The sequence below is a fragment of the Leopardus geoffroyi genome, chromosome C2 (assembly GCF_018350155.1).
Source record: "Leopardus geoffroyi isolate Oge1 chromosome C2, O.geoffroyi_Oge1_pat1.0, whole genome shotgun sequence".
Classification (NCBI taxonomy): domain Eukaryota; kingdom Metazoa; phylum Chordata; class Mammalia; order Carnivora; family Felidae; genus Leopardus; species Leopardus geoffroyi.
The window spans coordinates 6,325,481-6,342,193 of record NC_059333.1 but is presented as its reverse complement, the minus strand read 5'-3'; the positions used below and the strand labels follow the sequence as shown (position 1 = coordinate 6,342,193).

The 16,713-nt window shown below is 48.5% G+C and overlaps 2 protein-coding genes across 9 annotated transcripts in view; one reads left to right on the top strand and one right to left on the bottom strand.

Moving 5' to 3' along the window:
* Nucleotides 1-16,713, top strand: part of LOC123610567 (guided entry of tail-anchored proteins factor 1) — a 62,472-nt gene that overhangs the window by 19,545 nt on the left and 26,214 nt on the right. The gene's annotated exons all lie outside the window — the stretch shown is intronic.
* Nucleotides 1,114-16,713, bottom strand: part of LCA5L (lebercilin LCA5 like) — a 50,265-nt gene continuing 34,665 nt past the window's right edge. For 5 of the 7 annotated variants that reach the window (XM_045501344.1, XM_045501343.1, XM_045501342.1 and 2 more), the window contains 4 exons: nt 9,672-9,753; nt 7,726-7,829; nt 7,428-7,545; nt 1,114-1,825 (listed from right to left, as the gene is read on the bottom strand). In XM_045501344.1, coding sequence (XP_045357300.1) covers nt 1,134-1,825; nt 7,428-7,545; nt 7,726-7,829; nt 9,672-9,753 — 996 coding nt within the window. In that variant the 3' untranslated portion in view covers nt 1,114-1,133. Of the gene's footprint in view, nt 1,826-4,336; nt 4,381-7,427; nt 7,546-7,725; nt 7,830-9,671; nt 9,754-16,713 lie in introns of those variants that run through there. The other 2 variants (XM_045501347.1, XR_006718201.1) reach the window with 2 other exon arrangements.

Genomic DNA, 16,713 nt, shown 5'->3' with positions numbered 1-16,713 from the left:
CTCATCTTTGATTTTAAAAACAATGGTTTTCCACCATGGCTTTCACTCTCTTTTAAAAGTTTTGTTTTACTATTCTCAATTTTTTTTAAGTGTTATCACACTCTAACCCAATACACCTCTTTGGAAATAGCACGGTCTCCGTTATCAAGAAGCGGCCCTTAAAAATCAATGCAGGTAAGTAAGCTACTTAGCACTGGGAGTCCAGCCCCCATCTTGTCCCCACAGGAGATGCTGTCAGTATCCTGAATCTGTTAGGACAGAGCGGCTGGCTGGAGTGGACAATGATTAGGCCCATATGCTCTTTCAGAACAAGATTAAAAGAATACAGGTCAAGGTGCGTGTATGCAACCAGTAGAAATAAAAAGAGTGAATCTCAGGTGTACGTGAGGAAAGTCACCACAAAGGCCTGGTTAACCGAAGAGGAGAGCACTCAGAAATAATTTTCATGAAACCAAGCTTGGGAATCACTGTGCCTTTTTTTTTTTTTTTTTTTTAAATAGAGTCTTCTGATCATATTGTTCCCTTTCACAGCTGCTTCCATGTTTTTTAGTTAAAACCCAGTGTGATTGCTGAGAACATTGTTATATATATGAGACGTGTGTGTTCTTGGTGACTAACTTGGTCTTATAAGCCATCGAGGTCCGTAGAATATGAAAGCCATGTAATCAGTTTTCCAAAAGATAATGGACATGTTTCATTTGTAGGGAAAAAAAGATAATTTTATATTTGAAATTTTTTCATTGGCTAATCACAATGGATATTTATTTATTTATTATTTATTTTTAAGTGTTTATTTGAGAGAAAGGGCAGGAACAGGGAAGCGGCAGAGAAAGGGAGAGAGAGAATCCCAAGCAGGCTCTGCACTGTTAGCGAGATGCCTGACACGGGGCACGAACCCACAAACCATGAGATCATGACCTGAGCCGAAATCAGGAGTCAGACGCTTAACCAACTGAGCCACCCAGGTGCCCCTGGATTTTTAGAATTAGATTATAATAAAACAAAACCTTACTTATCCAGTCAGTCTAAGTACTACAACACACACACACACACACACGCTAACGTTGTAAGATGGAAGGCAAATAAGAATGAGAATATCAAATCAAATCAGAATGTTAGGATAAGGCTTCTATTTAAATAATTATTTTCTTTTTCCCTTCGGTGGGCGAAGACGACTTGGAGTTTACCACAGTTACTTTAGAATCTCCAAAACCATTGCTGGCCGAGGCCTGACCGGGAGGTGGATGGTGCTCCTTGCCTTCTGCAGTCTCCTCGGCCCCCCTGGGGCCAGCCGTGCTGGTCGGGTCATGTTTAAAGGCACAGCCTGACCCGAACAGTTCCTCCATGAGACTGCTTTTCTTCTCACTGAAGGTGTCTTTTGCTTTGGGTCGGGAAGACTTGCCGAAAGAGGGTTCGTACCCGCTCACAGAACGTTCTGGTTTTGGTCCCTCCGCGAGCCCGTGGGCCTTGCCTGCGCCGGCCGGCCCCCCTGACGCGGGCAGGCCCAGATGCAGGTTCTCGGTGGCTTCCGTGAACAAGTAATGCTTTCTCTGCCGGAAGGGTATTTTGACGTTTGCAGCTGCGTTTTTCTTGGGCCCCTCACCCGCGTCACTGACTTGCAGACTTCTGAACTCTTCCTTCACTGCGTCGTCTTCCCGCGTGTCCTCCCTGTCAGGGTGAGTCTCTTGAATTCTCTTTGGTGGCACTTCTTGTTCTTCAGGCACTAAAGTGGTTTTCTTCTCTTGATCTTCTTTTTTCTCCCTTTGTCTCTCAGGGTCCTCTGGAGGTGCTCGTACTTCCAAATGCTCCTCTTCCTTTGATAAATCTGTATGCGAAAAATAGTCTGTTTAGTGATCGTTATTATTTTAAATGTGTAGTTATTATTTTTGAGAGAGAGAGAGAGTATGGGGGGGCGGTGCAGAGAGAGAGGGAGACACAGAATCCGAAGCAGGCTCCAGGCTCTGAGCTGTCAGCACAGAGCCCGACACGGGGCTCGAACTCACGGACCGTGAGATTGTGACCTGAGCTGAAGTTGGACGTTCAACTGACTGAACTGCCCAGGTGCCCCGATACCTCACCCTTTCTCAGGGAGAGGTCCCCATTCTAAAATTCTTATATTTAGATGACTCTCACATAGAGTTCTGCAACTGAGATCTTTCTTTTAGTTTCTACACCACCGGGTTGACTTGCTCGTGAGACATACCCACCTGGAGACCCTGTGGGATCCTCAAAGTGGACAATTTCAAGATGGAACTCATCATCCCCGTGCTGTGTGGGCTGACTGTTCCCCACCTGCCCCCACGGAGCTTCCCTACATCCCCATAGAATGGCTCTTATGGATGCACCTGCATCCACCTCTCACGTGCTCTGGCTTCCTGCTGGGTTGGGCTCATGGGAGGCACTGGCAGGAGACTGAAGGGCAGGTGGAAAATGGAATCTTCCTGTAGGCCCCGGGCAGAGCTGAAACGGACCGAGCTCTTCCTGCCACCATACTCTCGTTTAGTGGTTCTGTCAAATTTTCTCCCTTTGCACCTTGAGGCTCAGGGTGATGGCTCCAGCTGTTCCCGGCCCCGGGGTGCCTCCCCATCCGCAGCTGGTCTCCCCTGGCCTATCCTGCACCTCCAGAATCTTCTAACCCTCCTCTGTTCGTCCCACCACGTCTGTCTCCCGAAGACCCCAACACATACCTCTCCCGTGTGTCCCTTCCCTTTACTGACTCCACGGACGGCATCAGCTCGCGGTCAGAACCCCAAGCCAGAAGCCGGAGACATGCTTGTCTCTTTCCCTCACCCCACTGCCAGTAGACCCCCCAGTGCCATAACCTTTTCCTCATAGGTTGTCCTCATGGTCCCCTTTGGCTTAACAGAACCGTTCAAGTTGTGGGACTAAATGAATTTGCCACCACGAGGTAGTCAGCCGCGTCACCTGCACTTTGGCAGAGACCCGAAGGCAGGCAGGGGAGTAGGAAACCTTCAGCCGGAGAAAAGGAAGGGCTGCAGGCAGGCCCTGATGGGGGCGATAGGCCTGGAAGAGCCGTGGGCAGCTGGCAGTGGGGCCTCCTCAGTGATCGATTAATCAGGGGGTACGGATTCGCCTTTGTCTGGTTGCTGCCAAGGCAACAGAAGAACCAAAAACCAGGGAGGCGGCAGGTTATCCATCGAATCCTGGCCATTCTGGGCCAGCTGTTAGGGAAGTCCTCACTTGGCCGCCTGGGTCGTTCCCAGAGGTGCCGTGTGACGTCCAGTCGGCTGGCGTCCTGGGCTGCGGATTGTACCTGCCCGGCGGGAAAGGGTTTCCGGGGCCGGCCTGCTGCGGCCTGTGGGTCGGCTTCTATTTTTGTCTGCGGTCTGGCCATTTGCATCTTCAGTCTCTCGGGGTCATTGCCAGTTTTTGCTAAACAGCGGCCCCAAAGCTGTTATGTTCCTGGTTATAAAGATAATATATCCTCCTGGAGAACAGTTTAAGCCACCCAGGAAAGTATAAGGTATAAAGAAGAGGGCAAAAACCTCACCCCGGGTTCTTCCAGCAAGCGGTAGGCACCGTTAACCTTTTCTTTTCTTTTTGTAAAAAATTTTTTAATGTTTATTTTTGAGAGAGAGCAAGAGAGAGAGACAGAGCATGAGCAGGGGAGGAGCAGAGAGAGAGAGAGAGCGAGGGAGACACAGAATCCGAAGCAGGCTCCAGGCTCTGAGCCATCAGCACAGAGCCCGATGTGGGGCTCAAACCCACAAACTGTGAGATCAGACCAACTGAGCCACCCGGGCGCCCCTGTTTGGTGATGTTTAAACCCAGTCAGTTTCTATTTCAAGGTGGCACGTGTAGCACACTCACTGACATCTCCCGACAGGCACATGACAGGGACAACGAGAGGTGAGAAACCAAACGCATCCAACATTAGAACACAGGGAAGGTGCCGATAACGAGCCTGAAATGCTCGGCTTTCCTAGAACATACCGGGTAAATAGATTTATGAACCCAAATTATGAAAGAAGAAGTAACATTTGCTAAGAAATTACGAGCGGATGTTCATCATTACCACCTGGGTGTGGTACCAGTTAAAACAACGAGAGCGTTTTTCACCCATCCAAATGGGCAAGTGATTTCCAGGTTCGGTGAGAATACAGGGAAATTGGAACTTCCGGGTCCCCATTGGTGGGTGTGTCAATGGTACAGCGTTTTCTGGATGGCGACATGGTCAACGAGTTCGCTTCTAGGACTGAACGCGATAAACACACACCCGGGATGTGTACTGTGGCACGGTTTGGAAATGGCGAAGCGTCCCAGGTGTCTGTCGAGGGGTCACGGTTACAGAAACCATAGCATGTGCCGTCGAGGGGGTTCCGGGCGGTGGTTACAGAGAATGGGCTGCGTACACGTGAGCTGACGGGGAAGGACGTTCACAGTGTGTTGTTAATGAAAAAGCCACTTGAAGGTGAACTTCCCCAGTCCTTCCCCGGGCACTCAGGAGGCCCTGCCCTCTGCCTCCCGAGGACGGGCCGCCCCACCACCTGATTACTGACCGGCCGCCCATTTGGGAGGGACAATGGGGACATGGCACGTGTGCACAGAGTTGGAGGATTTTCTCACATGAACACACAGAAATAAAATTACTCATTTTAATCCAGGGAACTAGGAATTCTAGCAAGAGAAGTTGTTTTAAGAATTCGTGGTGAGGGAAGAAGCCAGCAGACTCTAGTTAATTCTAAATGACTGTTACCTGTGCACTGTATACTTGATGCAGATGTGAACGAGTTGGGGGAGACTGCTCATTTTGTGCCTCTGCTGTTCCCAACCCTGGTCTGTCACCTTCCCTCCTGGCCGGGGTGGGAGGCTCCTCCCAGCTGCACGGCAGCCCACGGAGGCAGGTCGGGTCCCTCCTTGACTCGAATCCTGGCATGGCTTCCCGTCTCCCCCCCGGAGAGAAGGCCCGTGTGCCGAGCACGCTACAAAGCTGTACCACATCTGGCCTCCCCTCCCCTCTCTTCGGCTCCTCCCACCCCCACCCCATGACATCTGTCCTCCGGGCCATGGGGTCTTGGCCTGGAATGCTCTTCTCGGGGGTCCGCGTGGCTGGCCCCTACCCCCCGCCCCACCGCAGCTGCCCTTCCCTACCCTCCTCTGTTCCACTTGTCTTCCCACCCTCACTTCACGCCCTCAACCTACTGCACACCTTACTCGTTTTACACAATGTCTGTCTGTCTGTGCTGGAGCGGACACATGTGCGGGCAGGGCGGTTTGTCTTCATCGCTGTACCCCCAGTGCCCAGGGCAGTACCCAGGGCACAGTATATGCTCAATGAACATCCATCAAATGAACGGATGAAGTTTCTAGGAGAATACGAATTACAAACGGACTAAAGGACAAGCGGAAAACTTAGACCAGTGGCCCCAGGAGGAAGTGAAAATGGAGTTGTTGGCTTCTGCCCACTGCACCAGACACGGTGGCTTTACAGGTGAGTCGTGCCAAGCCTTTGAGTTATTGAAACGTGTTCTAGGGGCGCCTGGGTGGCTCAGTCAGTCAAGTGTCCGACTTCAGCTCAGGTCATGATCTCACAGTTCATGAACTCAAGCCTCGCGTCAGGCTCTGTGCTGACACCTCGGCCTGGAACCTGTTTTGGATTCTGTGTCTCCCTCTCTCTCTGCCCCTCTCCCAATCATGCTGTTTCTGTTTCTCTCTCTCTCTCAAAAATAAATAAACATTAAAAAAAAAAGAAACATTCTAAAGCCAGTCTGGCCCCACACCAAAGGTGTGGCCCCTCCAGAGCCTCTCCTGAAGCCCCCCACTCTGCCGAGGGGGAGCAGGTGACCCAGGGCCCTGGGGGACAGTTCTCTCACGGCGATTGTGCTCACACGGGCCGTGAGGGACTCCTCATTCCCCTGCAGCAATAATGTGGCATGCACGCAGTGGGGCAGTGCCTTTAAAATTCTGGAGGGAAATCATCTCCAGCCTCGAAGTTTCTTTCTAGCCGGTTATTAATCAGGTACGAGGGCAAAATCACATCTCCAGGTGAAGGTAAACACTTCCCCCACATGCACCCATTCCCAAGATGTGGCTCTCAGAGATGATGGCACTGGCCAAGGAGGAGGAGGACGCGGTTTAAGAACAAGACCTAGCAGAGGAGGGGGTGACAGGAGCCTGCAGGGGAAGGGAGGTCCCAGCACGATAGCTGCGCGCCAGAGGCAGAGGGCGACCGCCCGGACGCAAAGAGGCTGAAGCATCAAGGGCTGGTGTCACCGGGATCCCTGCTCTGCACAGCTCCCGGGCCCCCGATGTCCTTGGCCTGTCCTGCCCGTGGCCCGATGAAGGTGCTGCCCTCTCCATCGTGAGTGGCAGCCTGGGTCGGCTGGGGACTCTCATTCCACCCCCCAGGAGCGTTCTGCTGGGACCTCCCCCCAGGAGCTGGAGGTGAGTGTGCTGATCTTAGCTCAGGGAATTCGGACTGGCCCTGTCCCGGAGTGTAGACGCCTTGGCTCCGGTGCTCCCCAGCCTCCCAGGGAGCTGCATGGCCTCCTCGGTGCTCCCGGAGGAGCATCCTGGGAGGCTGAAGCCAGTCTGTGTATCTCCTCCTGGAGTCTTCACGTCAAGTCTTCGTTAACGGGAGCGTCACCCTCTACGCAGCTGGGTTTGGGTTTGCTACTCAGTTTGTCAGAACGGAACATACTGTTTAAAGATGTGTACGAGGACAGGACATGGGGAGGAACAGCAAGGGAGTGACCGGCAGCAAACTGAAGATGTTGGTTGTTTTCTGGTGGGCGGGGGGCGGGGAAGTGCTTAGGAAGGGCCCACGCGTGTTCTGGGCAACACTAACGTCCTAGCTCTTTTTAAATTTAAAAAAAAAAAAATTTTTTTTTTATTTTGGAGAGAGCGAGTAGGGGAGGGCGGCAGAAGGGGAGAGAGAGAAAGAATCTCACCAGGCTCCACGCTCAGCACGATCCCCGACGTGGGGCTCCATCCCACGACCCCAGGATCATGACCGTAGCTGAAATCAGGAGTTGGATGCTCGACCAACGGAGACGCCCAGGTGCCCCCAAATGACCTAGTTCTTAAGCAGGAGAATGGCCACACAGGTGTTCACTTCATAATAATTCTTTATGTTGTATGATTTTTCCCCCCTAATTTTTGGGAAGGTGCACGCAGGGGAGGGGCAGAGAGAGGGGGACAGAGGATTCTAAGCAGGCTTTGCACTGACAGGCTGACAGCAGCGAGCCCGATGTGGGCCTCGAACTCACAAACTGCAAGATCATGACCTGAGCTGAATGAAGTCAGATGCTCAACTGACTGAGACACCCAGGCACCCCTGTATGTATGTGCTTTATGTGTACTTTCACACACACACACGCGCACACACACGCACACACACACAGTAATTCACACCTTAAAAAGATCAGGTAAGAGTAAAGGACACTTTTAAAAGCAGTTAAAATTACCTTCGTATTTTTTCTTGGACTCCTCTTGGTTTGGTAGTTTGCTGATACAGGGAGGAACCGCACAGGTCATTCCGGTGGATTTTTCTTTATGACCAATGTTTCCAGTTGTCTTTTTACCCTATAATTTAGGAAAGCAGCAAAAAAAAAAAAAAAAAAAAAAAAAACACCATTTTTTTGGGTACAGATAGTTTTAAATTGTATTTTATTCGCTGAATACGAATACTTTCTGTGTAGAGTAAGAGACTGTTCATAGTCTATTTTTGTAAATAGACGCTGCAAGAATTCAAATTTGTTGTACCTTAGTTGTCAAAGATGGAACATCTTCTGATTTTTGGGTTTCCTGGTGTTTCATGCTTGTAAACAAAAAACTTCTGTCTGCTTGTACGGATTTTGTTGAAGAAACTGCAGAACAGGTACATTATATGTAAGGAACGTATTTTACATGTGGGTGCAATATTGACTTTACAGAGAAAATAACACATTTGTTGTGTAAAACAAAGTATACCAGATATTAAAATTTTTTCTTCCAATATATGTTTAACATTTGCCAGTTTCCTTTCTTCCCTATCATTTTGCCTGTTTTGTCTTGTTTTGGGGCCACCAAGGTTGCGCGAATCACAGTGTTAGGCTCCAGAGCGAGGAGGCTTTAGGCTGGGTCCACGTTGCTCTGGGAGGACACGCTGTCCCCGCCACAGACACACAGTCGTGAGGGAGTGAGTCACAGGGACGTCCTGCGTCAGTGCTCTTGGTAACCAGCAGTTAGATCGTCCACCGCTAAATCTATACCTCACTTTCCTCAAAGTGTTATCCCATCTAAATGGCCCCACGGCTGGTACGATCATCTGTGCTGGCTGTTGTTCTGGATTACACAGCAGAAGCAAACAAAGGAAGGCGAGAAAATGTCAAGGTTGTTGCCTTTATTTATGTATTTATTTAAAGCAGGCTCCACACCCAGGATGGAGCCCAGTGCAGGGCTTGAACTCATGACCTTGAGATGGCGACCTGAGCTGAGATCAAGAGTCAGGTGCTTAACCAGCGGGGCCACCCCGGTGCCCCTGAAATTACTGCCTTTAAAAGTGAGCACGTAGTGACTTTTTCTACCAAAACAGGGTGTTTCTATTGTACCTCTTCTGAGCCAAGCCTGATGCTGGCAGATCTGGGGGGTGGCGGTGGGGGGGGGGGGGATAAGTACACCCCATCTTGAAGGAAAAGTACTACTCAGCAATGAAGAGGGACACGCGGATGATGGCAGCAGCAGAAGCATTAGGCTGGACACGAGAAGCAGACAGAATAGCACGTGCTGTGTGATCCCACCTGCGGGAAACTTGAGAACAGGTAAACGAAGCTGCTGTGACAAGGGAAATAAATCAGTGGTTGTCCCAGGGACAAGGACAGGGACTCGTGATGGCAGGGGGCACGTGGGTGGCCTCCTGAGCAGGGAGAGGTTCTGCATTGACTATGGTCAAAACCTGTTGAATTGCACACTTAAAATGGGTGCATTTTGGGGCATCTGGGAGGCTCAGTCAGTTGAATGTCCGACTCGGTTTCAGCTCAGGTCATGATCTCATGGTTCGTGGGATCGAGCCCCACGTGGGGCCCTGTGCTGGCAGTGCGGAGCCTGCTTGGGATTCTCTCTTTCTCTCTCTCTCCCCCCCCCCCCCCTCCCTCGCTCTCTCTCTGCCCCTCCCCTGCTTGGTCTTGTCTCTCTAAAATATATATATATATATATATTTAATACATATAAATATATACAAATGTATAAATATAAAATATATAAAATAAATATATTAATAAAATAAATTATAAATTAATTTATATGAATACATATAAACATATATTAAAAATATATATTATATATATAACATAATTATACATACTACAATTATATAAAATATATATTATCTACATATATTAAAAAAAACCAAGCCACACACTAAGAGATGCGCTTGGAAAGTTCGCTGTCTGCCAGACACTCTCCTCCAGGCCGGAAGGTGGCCCTCTCACTCCGCCTGCAGAAAGGGCACGCAGGACTGAGCAGAGGCTGGGAGGACCAGGGAGCACGTGCAGTCCCTCCTACCTGTTCCCCCATATCGCAGCTCATTGTTCTTCTGGAATCACAAAATGTTTCAATGCCTAATAAACTGATGTTTTTAAAATACCCATTATTTCCGTGATATAAAGTGGGAACATAGGACTACATACTTACAAGTAGATTTTGAGATTTTGAGCAAAAATAAAGCGTACCTGTCGGATAATCTTTGTCATGTAAATTTTTAAGTATCCGATTCGCATAGATGTTCCTGATTTCAAGCTCTCGGTCCTTCTCCTAAAGAGAACCACAATACCAATCTCTCTATAAATACTTGCTTTTAGCAGCCTGGATTTCTTCTATATGGCAGGAACAGAAATAGGCCATATCCTTCTAGGTCATCCCTGACACCAAAAAGTACCTTGTAACAGAGCAACAAACCATTGTGACGGGGACAGTACTGCTGAGGGGTTTGCAAGCCAGCTGCCCTCACTGCAGGTTCTGTCCCCCCGGGTCTGCGCCGTGAAGTTTGCTGGCTTTTCTCGTGGTCCAGGACAGCCACTAGCCACGCCGTGGTCTAAACTAATTAAAATGAAATGCACCGTTCAGTCCCCCGTGGCACTGCCCATATTTCCAGTGCTCAGTGCTGCACATCTCTGGTGGCCACATGACTGCACGGTGTGGTAGAACATTCCCACGTGGCACGAGGTTCGACGAGACAGGCCTGTGTTTCGACAGTACGAGTGCAGGGTGGGTAAAGCCTAGAACAAAGGCATCACTGTTCAGCCCTGTCAGGATTGACTTTTTAAAGTCTTGGCAAAACAGGGGCGCTGTGTGGCTCCGTCAGTTAAGCGCCCAACTTCGGCTCAGGTCATGATCTCACGGCTTGTGAGTTCGAGCCCCGCGTTGGGCTCTGTGCTGACAGCTCGGAGCCTGGAGCCTGTTTCAGATTCTGTGTCTCCCCTCTCTTTCTGCCCCTCCCCTGCTCATGCTCTGTTTCTCTCAAAAATTAATAAACATTAAAAACTTTTTTTTACAGTCTTGACAAAAGTTTTGAAATCCTGGCTTGTTGAGGGGAAAATAAAAGATTTCATTAAGCACCAAACACTCCTCTTACACATGCATCAAGAGGCCAGCCTGTTAGACTCAAGACCACTGAGTTCTAGTCAAAACCACAGTCAAAAGGAGTGGGCACTGGTGCCTGGGTGCTTCAGTCAATTAAGCATCTGACTCTTGATTTCAGCTCAGGTCATGATCCCAGGGTCGTGAGATTGAGCCCCATGTTGGGCTCTGGCCTGAGTTTGGGGCCTGCTTAGGACTCTCTCCCTCTGCCCCTCTCCCCCATCCCTTTAAAAACACAAAAACGGAGTGGGTATAGATGAGTTAAGGCTGTCTTCTGTATGGTTAGACAGAAAGGGTCAGAGGAAGGGGCCCAGAGAAGGAGGGTAGAGATAGGAAGGGAGAGAGAGAGAGAAATCAGATGGGGTTCTGGGCTCCCTGTGCCCCTCAGGGATATTAGGAAGGTGAGGAAACAACTCTGAGGTTTGGAAAAGTCTCAGCGCAGGAGGCCTTGGTGTGGCCTGGGACATTCAAAGCCCGCGGTCAAGCCCCCCTTCGGCGTGGAGCCAGAGTAGTGATGCATTGCCAGTGGTAAGTTGAAAGGGCAGACACGCCATCCAGGCAAAGGGCCAAAGAGAGCACTTCACTCACTTGCACAAGGAGTGAGACCCAGAGAGGGGACGGGAGCAGAGGGAAGAGCGAGAGCCAGGGAGCCTGCTTCCGAGTCTTCAACGTTACTGACCCAGGTGATCCCACAGCACAGGCTCTGGGACCGACCGTCGAGCCAAGGATCCGATGGCACCTCAAGGCATTGGCATCGACAGACAACAAGCGAAGATGGCCGAGATTTGACCTACGGAGCAGAGGCCATGAGCGTCACCGGCCACGTTCAGTACATGCCACCCAGGTCCCGGGCACCCCACTAGTTAAGACCAGTCACTCCTCAGACTAGGGCAAGAGGTTCCAGAGGGTCAGGGGACTCTTTCTCCTTTTACCAACAGGGTAACGGGTGTGCACCCCCTCTTAACACTAGATGCTGTCTCCACCGAGAGACGCTGCAAGTCTCAGAGACAACCTAAAATGGGGCCAGTTTTGATTAGAACGGACTGAGACAAGCTTCTGCCTAGTCTCCGTGTCCATCCCTATCCCCACCTCCAACTTGTGGGAACGGGGCTCATAAGGAAGTATGGGTCAGTTATGGAAACGAAAAATGTTACGTATTTGTGCACATCTGAGTTGGAGTGGGCAGGTTTTGTACTGATTTCATTTTTAATGTTTATTTATTTTGATGGAGCACGAGTGCATAAGTGAGGGAGGGGCAGAGAGAGAGACAGAGAGAGAGAGAGGGAGAGAGAGAATCCCAAGAGAATCTCTGCACTGATGTGCGGAGCCTGACTTGGGGCTCAATCTCACGGACCCATGAGATTATGACCTGAGCCGAAGTCCAACCCTTAAGCGACTGAGCCACCCAGGCGCCCCTGTACTTATTTTAATCATAAAATTAATTTACTATCGGGGCACCTGGGTGGCTCAGTGGGTTAAGTGTCTGACTTCGGCTCAGGTCATGATCTCGCGGTTCGTGGGTTCGAGCCCCGCGTCGGGCTCTGTGCTGACAGCTCAGAGCCTGGAGCCTTCTTCCGATTCTGTGTCTCCCTCTCTCTCTGCTCCTCCCCTGCTCGCACTCTGTCTCTCTCTCCCTCTCAAAAATAAATAAACATTAAAAAAATTTAAAAATTAATTTATTATCAGAGGTACATAAATGGATACAATATGAGAATATTAGCCTTTTCTAGAATTTAAGTTTCTAGGAGCAAAAATATCAGTATATTTCTCTTTTTCTTTCTTTTCTTGTAATAACACCTCACTTAGCAAGAAAGAACGGTAATGGTGACAGTTTATTACCTGACGGTGGCCAAGTTTATTCTGGATATTATGTTTTTTTTAATTTTTTAAAATGTTTATTTATTTTTGACAGAGAGAGAGAGAGACAGAGCATGAATGGGGAGGGTCAGAGAGAGAGGGAGACACAGAATCTGAAACAGGCTCCAGGCTCTGAGCTGTCAGCACAGAGCCCGACACGGGCTTGAACTCACGAACTGTGAGATCATGACCTGAGCCGAAGTCGGACACTCAACCGACTGAGCCACCCAGGCACTCCTGGATATTATGTTTAAGAAGAATATAGTGTAGAACATCTTAGAAAGTTTTTTTTTTTTTACCCCCCACTGGTTAAGACAAGAAAGATTTTGATGTTTAGAGGGGCAAGCGTTGATCGTCTGGAAAATCCAGTTACTTATTTTGATTCAGGCTGGTTCCTTGGAGGGGCTAGCATGTGCATCAGCAGCAGAGAGCAGGAAGAAGGCAGATAAGAAATGCTGGCTGACGGGTGACAGGTGCAGGGCTGGCTGGGGGCAAAAGGGAAGGACAATCCTCCCTCAGGCCTGGAACAAAGGTTCAAGTCTGGATGCTGTCCACAGACCTGGGTCCAAGATCAAAGACAACAGGTTCAGAACACAATCCAGAATACTTGTGTAGTTGAGGTCAGTCAGTTAATCAAGAGAAAAAATACTGGGGCGCCTGGGTGGCTCAGTCGGTTAAGCGTCCGACTCTTGATTTTGGTTCAGGTCATGATCTCGCGGTTCATGAGTTCGAGCCCCAACAGGGCTCTGCGCTGACAGTGTGGAACCTGCTTGGAATTCTCTCTGTCTGCCCTTCTGCTGGTGTGCAATAAATAAACATTAAAAAAAAACACACAATAAGAAAAATCCACATGTAGGAATGCTCATGGCATGTTTGTGGAATATTCATAGGAAAGAGGACTCACCAGCTCCAAGGTTATCAGGTCAGAGTTCTGTGGAGGTTGGGTCATGGTGGGGAACCATGTTAAAAGAGCAGGGCAGATGGCTTCCAAAAGACAGAAAACAATGTCTACGTAGACAGTGCCACTTTGGCAGGGGTGAGCTTGTAGCCTGGATGCTGGGTAGAGTTGCAGCACCTCATTTGGGAGCCGTGGAGGACTGATATTTATCCCTTTACTTTGGCCCATTTTCTGGAAAGAGAGCAGTGTCTAGAATTGGTGTTGGATGGCTTCGAAAATGAGTTTCAGAGTACCAAAACAGAAACTCTGATCTTTGGGACCATGTCTTCCCGAGCTCAGGTGCTAGTGATTTATGTTAATGTGGCAGATTGCATTTTCTCAGAATTGCTTCAGCAGTCTTTCCGGTCCCATATGCTCTTCCAGAAACTTGTGACTCCCCATGAAGAGGCAGAATCTATTGCTGCTCCCATGGTACCGCCTTGACAAAGGGAATGGGGTGGAAGAGATGCTGTGTGACTGGTTCTCTTTCTGTCTGTATCTCCCCACTCTGCTCCTTGGAACCTGGCTGCCATGTTGTGAGGAAGCCCACACCACATGGGGAGGCCACATGTGGGCGGTTCTGGCCAACACCCCAGTTGCCGTCTCAGCTGTTGGTTGACTCCAACTGCAGACATACGTGCGAGACTTTAGGGCACTCCAGCCCCAGCCTTTGAACCACCTTAGTTGATGTCGAGAGTGGCGGAGATGGGTTAACCCTGGCAAGCCCTGCCAGATTGTGGATTTGTGAGCAAAATTAATATTGTCATTTCTTTTTTTTCTTCTTCCTTTTTTGAAGTAGGCTTCATGCCTAGCACAGAACCCAGTGTGGGGCTTGAAGCCAGCACCCCAAGATCAACACCTGAGCTGAGATTAAGAGTTAGATGCTTAACTGACTGAGCCACCCAGGTGCCCCCCAGTATTGTCATTTCTTTTTTTTTTTTTTTTTTTTTTTTAATTTTTTAACGTTTAACAGAGCATGAACAGGGAAGGGGCAGAGAGAGAGGGAGACACAGAATCGGAAGCAGGCTCCAGACTCTGAGCTGTCAGCACAGAGCCCAACACAGGGCTTGAACTCATAAACCGCAAGATCATGACCTGAGCCAAAGTCGGACGCTTCACCAACTAAGCCACCCAGGCGCCCTAGTATTGTCATTTCTTAAGCCACTAAGTTGTGGAGTAATATCTTATGCAGCCATAGTGATTGGAACAGTCAGGTTACTAACACATCCTTAAAGGTTCCATCCCTTTATTCCTTGGGTCAGTACCCAGGATGACCATGAAGTATAAAAGTCTATCTTATTTTTCCTGCTGAAACAGGACTGTAAGGGGGTAGGAGTATATCCTGAATGAGGAAGAAATTATAGGTGATAGGCCATGGGTTGAATGATTTGCATTATGGGAAATGATCCAGTGGATTGTTTTAAATTCTTTTGTATAGCACACTCCCTCAGCATCTTCTTTTCCTTCATGTGTTTTTCGTCTGTCTTCTGGCTCTGTTTTGGGGAGATTTCCTCAATATCCCTAGATTTTCCTTATCTGCCAGCTCTTTTACTGAATTTTGTATGATGGAATTATCTTTTTAAATTTTCACTTACTGTTTTCTGATTTTTTTCCCATTTTCGTAACATTCTTATTTTATGGGCACACAGTATCGTCTCTTCTGCATATTAAACTAAGCCTACAGGGTGGGCTGGTCTGCTTGTCATTCTTGTTCTTTCTTCACGATGCTGGAGGCTGGATTATTTTATTAACCTACTGTTTTGTGTGGATATTCATTTCCGTAGTTAGGCTTCTTTCCTGAACGGAAAGGCTGGCTCTGGGTAAATCAGTGGGACTTGCCGACTGCCAGGTTTCACTCTGAGGGGAGTCATTTGACTAAGTGCCTCCCATATTCCAGAATTTCCCCTTGGAAGGGCATTACCTGGGATACTGGCATTTACCCCAGCTGTCCCAGCCCCATTTCTTCTCAAGTCTTTCATTCACAGCCTTTTTGCCTGATGGAAAATGCTGGACTCTGATGCTGTGAGTCCTGTTGAGAGGGCAGTCAGGTGAGATTGATGACCCAGTCCCCTGTGCTCAAGTGTCTCTTGCTCCTGTGTTCCCCGGGGCAAATGCTTCTCCAAGCACCTCATGCTGTGGCTTCTTCTGCTCTGTGACACCCATAGAGATGCTTCCACCTGTTTTCTGTCTTCAACAAATGTCCCCAAATCTCTACTGTTGGCTGGTGACTTTCCCCAGCTCTTGCTTCTGTGGGTCCACTTTCTGTCCTTCACTGATCACTTCTGTGGGGTTCTGACGGGAGGGAAGTTACAGAGAGTCTGTCATCACCAACGATTGAGGCCAGAGCGAACAAGGTCCTTCTCTCAGGCCAAACCAGAGTCCCTGTCTATCTGCTGGTGAATGTGGTGTAAGGCACCCACACCGGGAGATTCTGATTTCACGGATACGGGTGTGGCTGGGGCAGTGGAGTGTTCAAAGCTCCCCAGATGATCAACGTGTGGCCACGTTTGAGGACCATGGTTTCAGCCAAATGTGAAGACAGCTGCCCCAAGGCTCCGCTCCTGCTGTCCACTTGTATTGATTCTGAGCTTGGGGTTTCTCTCCCTGTTCCTGTTAAGTCACCAGCAATTGTTTTGCACTGTTATTTAGGTTGTGATTATTGGTGTCTGGTTTCTCGATCAATCCGAAACATTGTTTTTGATCTTTTTATCTTCCAGAAATTCTTTGGAAGTTCTGGTACGATCATGGTATCCTTTCTGGAGTTATGGGTTATTGCTTTAAAATATGTTGTGTGTCATTTCCATGGGGTTGTGGCAGGAAGAGATGAAAAGTGTGTATTTAGCTTGTCTTCTTGACCTGGTTCAACTCTTTAGGGCATAAAATATGTAACTTTTCTTATTTTTCCCTTTGAAAGGATTTTATTATAAAAAATGTCAAACATACACAAACGTAGAGAAAATAGTACAGTGAATCTCCATGAACCAGTGAACCAGCTTCACTAATGAACAACTCCTACCCTGTTTGTCTCTCTCTACACACCGCCCTCTGATCCTGTTCCCCAGCTATGAATTATTTTGAGGCAAATCCTAGACAGCATAAATTTAATCTGTAAGTATTTCACTATGTATTTATAGGAGACAATGGCATCCCTTTTAAAACCTAACCACAGTATGAACATTTCACCTACCAAAAAAAAAAAATAATAATCCCTTAATATAAACATCGTTTGTTTCACATTTTTCCAACTGTCTAATAATTTTTAAATATTTATCTATTTATTTATTATTTTTTTAATGTTTATTTATTTTTGAGAGAGAGAGACAGAGCACCAGCAGGGGAGG